General features: G+C 28.3%; 1 protein-coding gene across 1 annotated transcript; it reads left to right on the top strand.

The window, feature by feature from the left end:
* The first annotated feature begins 1,608 nt into the window (after positions 1-1,608).
* Positions 1,609-6,008, top strand: LOC102597193 (methylesterase 10). The gene is made up of 3 exons (XM_006365303.2): positions 1,609-2,042; positions 3,675-3,812; positions 5,463-6,008. The coding sequence occupies exons 1-3, from the start codon at positions 1,641-1,643 to the stop codon at positions 5,736-5,738; spliced, it is 816 nt and encodes a 271-aa protein (XP_006365365.1). The 5' UTR covers positions 1,609-1,640; the 3' UTR covers positions 5,739-6,008.
* Positions 6,009-6,669: the final 661 nt, after the last annotated feature.

Below are 6,669 nucleotides of genomic sequence, written 5' to 3' on the forward strand. Positions count from 1 at the left end.
ACTGACGAAATTCTCATCTGAGCACGTTTATCAAATATATTGACCGAAGTTAAATTTTGGCCAAAATTTATAAGTTAAAACACCTAACAGCACACACTAAAAATGAAAGCCTCAAAACCCGAACCAACCATCCTATTTGATAAAAAATGACCTTTGGAGTTAATTACGCCGACGAAATTCTCATCTGAGCACGTGCACAAAAATATTGACCAAAGTCAAATTTTGGCCAAAACATAAGATTTAAAACACCTAACCAAAATACTTAGTTAGTAAAATTTTGGTTGGTAATCTGTGAGAAATTCGTTGTTAAGTTTTAAAATATAATTCGGTTAGAAATATGTTGGTAATTTGTTAGTAGAATACTAACCAACTTAAGTTGTTAGCAAAATCTGTTGGCAATTTAGGGTTTTTTTGTAGTGAGATCCGAGCAAAACAACCCTCCGAAGAAGGAAACTATGACTAATTAAACCGTTAGTGACCAAATGACAACGTCGACATAGGAAAAGAAGGTGAGATAGGGGATGGAAGCAGGGTAGTGCTAACTCTGCATCCGCGGCTATTTTGGCTTAGTAATTAATAATTTACCAATAAATTTTATCACAGTTGGTAATAGTTACTCTTCAACTAAACATTCATATGTAGTATTAACAACTAATAATTAATATGTTGGTAAATTTTACCAATGGATTAATGATCGGTTGGGTTCGACATTTCCTAAGAATCAACTTAGTGAAATCCCCTATTTCGTATATTGGAAAAAGGAATGATCCGTCGGGGGGAAGTGGGCGATACGTTTTTGTATTTCTATGAGAAGCTCGACGGAATCCACGATTCCCAGTAGTAAGTTGCTGCTCCGGTGGATCAGAGCTACTCGAAAACCGTGATAGGTGCTTGAGATCAGAACTGCTTATAGCAGCCTTGACCTGGGAGCCGTAGCGAAAGCGAGTCTTCATAGGGCAATTGCCACTGCTTATGGACCCGAACTATATGCCCTTTAACTTGGTTTTAACTCACATTTACGTATACCAACTTTGGATGTGAACAAGTAGACACTTAAATTTATATAAAGTTGAACAAATAGACACACATGTCATACATGACAATTTTCATTATATGTGATGTCCTATATGTATTATGTCACGTAAGATTCATGTATCTACTTGTTCAATTTTATACAAATTAAAATACTTACTTGTGCACATTCAAAGTCAGAGGTCATAAATGTAAAACGAAGCTCATACCAAATAATGAAGTACCCACGGTGTACTTCTTCTTAAGATAGAGGCTGATACCAAATAATAAAGTACCACGGTGTACTTCTTCCTAAGATAATATATAATGAAATATTTATTTAACTGTTATTTTCTTCTCAAGCTAATCAATTTTAAAAAGAAATATAGAATTCCGTTATTTAAAGATAAATAAATAGAGTCGTAATTGTGTACTTTAAAAAAAACATTTTTTAATTAGATGCAATGACTATTAATTTCAAATGTGAAATTCTAGACAAGCCTTTTTACTAATTTGACCCAACACGTGAATAGCAAGAGTAAAAAAAAACTATATAATAGAGATAGGAAAAGAACAAAAAATAGAAATGTGGCTATCTTTTAAGTAGCATTTATCTACACAATAATAATATGGAGAAAATTGGAGAAATTAAAAGTTTTAATATGGAGAAAATTCCAAAGAAGCATTTTGTTCTAGTTCATGGATTTTGTCATGGTGCTTGGTGTTGGTACAAAATTATCAATTCATTGGGAAAATGTGGTCATAAAGTGACTGCTTTAGACCTTGGTGGTTCTGGAATTAATATGAAACAATTGAATGAAATTGATTCAATATTTGATTATGTTCAACCTTTGATGGATTTTATGATCTCTTTGTCTAATGATGAAAAGGTTGTTTTGGTTGGTCATAGTTATGGTGGTCTTTGTATTTCTCTTGCTATGGAAGCTTTTCCACACAAAATCTCAACAGGAATTTTCATCTCTGCTTATATGCCTAATCATGTGGATCCACCTTCTCTACTTATTCTTGAGGTAATTTCTTCATACATTCTAAGAGTTTAATTTTCATATGATGCCATAACAAAAAAGGTATTTCGTCTGGCTATCTTAATTTATGTGGTATTTTTCATTGTTTGTTTCAATTTATATGGTACTTTTTGCTTTTTGAGAGTTGATTTATGACCAACTTATGACTTTTAGTTTTTAGCTCTTCTTATTCATGAGGTAATTTCTGCAATCCATTTGAGTTCAATTTTCATAAAAAGAAAAGAAAAAAGTACTCTATCTATCTCAATTTGTGTTATACTTTTCGCTTTCTACTTTTTGCTTTTTGAGAGTTAATTTGATTAATTTTTAATGATAAATTGATTAGATAAGAATAAGATTGAAGTAAATATCATAGAATAAGATTTGATCCTATTTATAGAGATTCAGTCCACTAAAGTCTTGGGTAAACAGTAAATGATCAGATCCCAAAGCTAGTAAGTATTTTCTTTTTCAGGAAAGAAATTTATTTTCAAAGATTCTACATAAATTTATGTATGAAACTGGGATAGTTACCTTTCAGAAAATTCTAACACTAGTAAAAATGTTTATGCTTTATTCTTCATATGATTAGCTAGCTTGTGGCAGCAAAATGATTAGATGTCGCCCCATGCTATGATTTTTTGTTGTCCAAACTTGATAGCGCTTTAAGTTAGGGAGCTGGATGATAATAGCTCATCCACGTCCTAAAGTGTGTTGCCCTTCTAGGCATGTACATTTAAGAGTTCAAATTTCATATCATCCCATCACAAAAAAGTACTTCGTCTCTCTATCTTAATTTATGTGGTACTTTTTATTGTTTGTCTCAATTTATATGGTACTTTTTGCATTTTGAGAGTTGATTTATGATCAACTTTTGACTTTTAGCTTTTAGCTCTTCTTATTCATGTGTTAATTTCTGCAATCCACTTGAATTTAATTTTCATCAAAAAAAGGAAAAGAACAAAGTACTCTATCTATCTCAATTTTGTGTTATACTTTTCGCTTTAATTTCTGCTTTCTGTTTTTTGAGAGTTAATTTGATTAATTTTTAATGCTCAATTGATTAGATTAGAAAAAGATTGAAGTAAATATCATGGAATAAGATTTGATCCTACTCATAGAGATTCAGTCCATTATAGTTTGGGCAATAGTAAATGATCAGATCTCAAAGGTAGTAAGTATTTTCTTTTTCATGAAAGAAATTTGTTTTTGAAAATTCTACATAAATTTATGTATGAAACTGGTATAGTTACCTTTCAGAAAATTCTAACACTAGTAGAAATGTTTATGCTGTATTCTTCATACGATTAGCTAGCTTGTGGCAGCAAAATGATTTGATGTCCCCCCATGCTATGATTTTATACGATTAGCTAGCTTGTGGCAGCAAAATGATTAAATGTCTCCCATGCTATGATTTTTTGCTTACTAATAGTTAATCTCTTTGGAAATTTTATCTGGATGATATTTCTTTTAAATGTTACAAATGTATTTCGTACAATATCCACTAAATTATTGAAAATTCTAACTTCATAATAATTCTACAGAACTTTGAAGTGACAATTTGTCTCATAATAATGTTTAACACCTCTTTTACTGAATATGTTATTATTATTCAATTTATATACGGTCACTTTGCAGTACTTCAGGAGGACTTCAGTGGAGTCGCTTATGGATTGCCAATTTACGTTTGATCAAGGAATGGAAAATCCACCAACAAGTGCTATTTTTGGCCCACAGTACATGCAAGCTAATCTTTACAAGCATTGCCAACCAGAGGTTATTACTCCTTTTTTATTTTAACAATATGAATATACATTTGATTATAAGATTTGCGGGTGAATATATCATAAATTAAAGTTAAAAAATAAATTAATAAATATTCAGGCTAAGACATACTATATCATCTCTTTAAAAAGATCTTTATGATATGATTAATTTATATCAATCCAACCGTATAATTCTTGATTTGTCTCCTTTAAAATATAACAATCCAATAACATCGTACAACTCAAACAAATCTAGATTAATTGAAGAGTTTGAAGCTCCATCATTAAAACATCTTCATTCAATTCTTTCTTTTGAGATCTAAAATATTTTTCTTTCTCTTCTTTTTTTCTCTGACTACACAACAATATTTTCCCACACTCAATTTTTTTTTTACCATCTTTCATAAAGAAGGAAACATCACTATTTATAAGTGTGAAGTTTTCCATATATTAAACAGCAAAGAAGTGGGATAGTAATATTGTAGAACATGTGGTTAGTGGGTATTAGTGGTACTAGATTATGACATTAGTGGCTACATGAGTTCGATCAAGAAATAATGACTATTTTTTTAAATTTTTTTTATACCTATTAACCTATGCACTTTACTATTTTAATTTAATATTGAAATGCATAAACACCAATCAGGATCGTATGTATGTCCTCTTAAACATGTCCAATATTATATGATGCATTAGCGCTAGAAAACATATGATTTTTACTAGTGTTATGATTGATTCCTCATAGTCATTCAATTAATAATTGTTATTTTAGTTTTTTTTATTAAAAAAATAAAATAAAAAAATGATTTTATAAAATGATATAATTAAATGACCATCTAAAAATCAACCCTCCATTATCACCAATAATGTTGCAATTCTAACTCATTTGGCTTCTTCTGTAAGGCGCTAGTGATACAATAATAACAACACATTCAGTGTGATCCTAATGTCAATTAGTACTTTTTTTGTTTATTTTTACTTGTGATGATTGGACTTGACACGTTTATTAAAAATATAATGATTGACATGACTATTAATGTACTATATTATCCCTAATATTATGTCTTAAAAAATGATTTGAAAAATAAGTAATTAATGTTAAAAAAATAATTTTTTTTTGATATGTTATAAATGACAAATAAAACTGAAAATCTACTTTTAAAATAGTGAACAAACAAAAATTAACAGATGAAATATATATATTACTACCTACGTTCACTTTTAATTATCATGATTTCCTTTTTTAGATTCAAACTATAAGAACTTTGGGTAACATTTTATGATGTATGTTTTCATTATATTAATATGCAAAAAAATGAAATTTATAGTACTTTTCGTATAGTTTTTGAATATCTAATTTTTTTTGTTTAAAATATTGAATTAATGTAATCTAATTTAACTTTAAAAATTAGTCAAATTGACTTTTAAAAAGCGGAACATGATAATTAAAAGTGGACGAAAAATAGTATAACAAATAATGTAAGTGACACATAAGGAGTTCATGATAATTTATTAATATTCTGTTCACATTAGGAGAATTTTCATTTGGGTCCCAAATTTAAAGGTCCAAAATTCCATCAAATATTGCTTTACAATTTTGTCTCTTTTTTGGTTTTTACATAAATGAAAAAGTTTGATGAGACATATCAATTTTTGTTAGGACTTGGAATTGTCAAAAATGTTGATAAGACCAGGAAAGTTTTTCATACAAGACATGTCAAAGGAAGGGTTATTGACACAAGAAAAATATGGGTCAATAAAAAGAGTTTACATTGTAACACAAGATGATCAAGTGATGCAAGAAGAATTTCAAATGTATAATATACACAAGAGTCCTCCTCATCAAGTCAAAGTTATTGCCAATTCTGGCCATATGGTTATGATATCCCAACCTCACAAGCTTTCCATATGCCTACAAGAAATAATTGAGATATAGTTATTATAGTACTGGTGAATTTCTTTGATTGGTCATTCATGTTAGAACAAAAATAAGAATTTCAAAACTTATATCTTAGTCTCGATATATGTCCTTCGTTTTGTCTTGTTTGTTTAATAATTAAATTATGAAATGTTATTGTTATTCGTTTAAGTTATAATATTTTCTATGTAAACTCCCTCATAAGTCATACCTAAGTGACACCAAGAGTGATCTTGCTCTTATTTATTGTAATACTATGTAAGAGCTAGAAAATAGGCTAAAAACATATATATGGCATCCTACTTTTATTTTTAAAACTTTTAATTTTTATTTTATTTTTAAAACTTATCTATTTAATGTTACTCTTTTTCTTAAGAAAAAAATGTTATTGTTATTTTAAAATATGAGCGTTCAACTGTATTTACTGTTATTAATAAAGATATTGAATTTTGAAGAAAAAGAAAAACAAATCAATAAATGTAGATTTTTTATAAAAGAATTTTAAAAAACTAAATTATTGTTATGATAAAATTCGTATGTGATAGTAAGTAATAACTTGATAGTTAGCTATCGTACTCATTAAGGCTTATGATTAATAATATATTTATTAAATTAAACTAATGTTATTTATTTATTTATTTATTCAAGCAATGAATTTCAAAATTATAATTATACTAGTGAACTGAATAATAATATTTTAATCACAAATCTAAATTGATAAAATTCAAGTTTTAATCTAATTTATTATTAACACTCACTTTCCTTTAACTTTCCATGCCTTGGAAAGTGTTAATAAATTTTGAAGAACAATTGATCTACTCATGTCTAGATTAAATCATAGTTTTCCTTTGTACATTATTTAGCATATGTATATATGTACTTATTTTCCTTTTCTTTAGAACTTATCGCATAGTTCTAACTTCTAATTGCACGCCTACTTATAAAAGTG

This window comes from Solanum tuberosum, unplaced genomic scaffold, assembly GCF_000226075.1.
Source record: "Solanum tuberosum cultivar DM 1-3 516 R44 unplaced genomic scaffold, SolTub_3.0 scf00548, whole genome shotgun sequence".
Classification (NCBI taxonomy): domain Eukaryota; kingdom Viridiplantae; phylum Streptophyta; class Magnoliopsida; order Solanales; family Solanaceae; genus Solanum; species Solanum tuberosum.

What these genes read in the sequence shown, in the direction of transcription:
- LOC102597193 (XM_006365303.2), top strand. Translation starts at nt 1,641, where the DNA reads ATGGAGAAAATTGGAGAAATTAAAAGTTTTAATATGGAGAAAATTCCA. An exon ending in CTTCTCTACTTATTCTTGAG is followed by an intron (nt 2,043 to 3,674) that starts GTAATTTCTTCA and finishes GTCACTTTGCAG; the next exon opens with TACTTCAGGAGGACTTCAGT. An exon ending in ACAAGCATTGCCAACCAGAG is followed by an intron (nt 3,813 to 5,462) that starts GTTATTACTCCT and finishes AATTTTTGTTAG; the next exon opens with GACTTGGAATTGTCAAAAAT.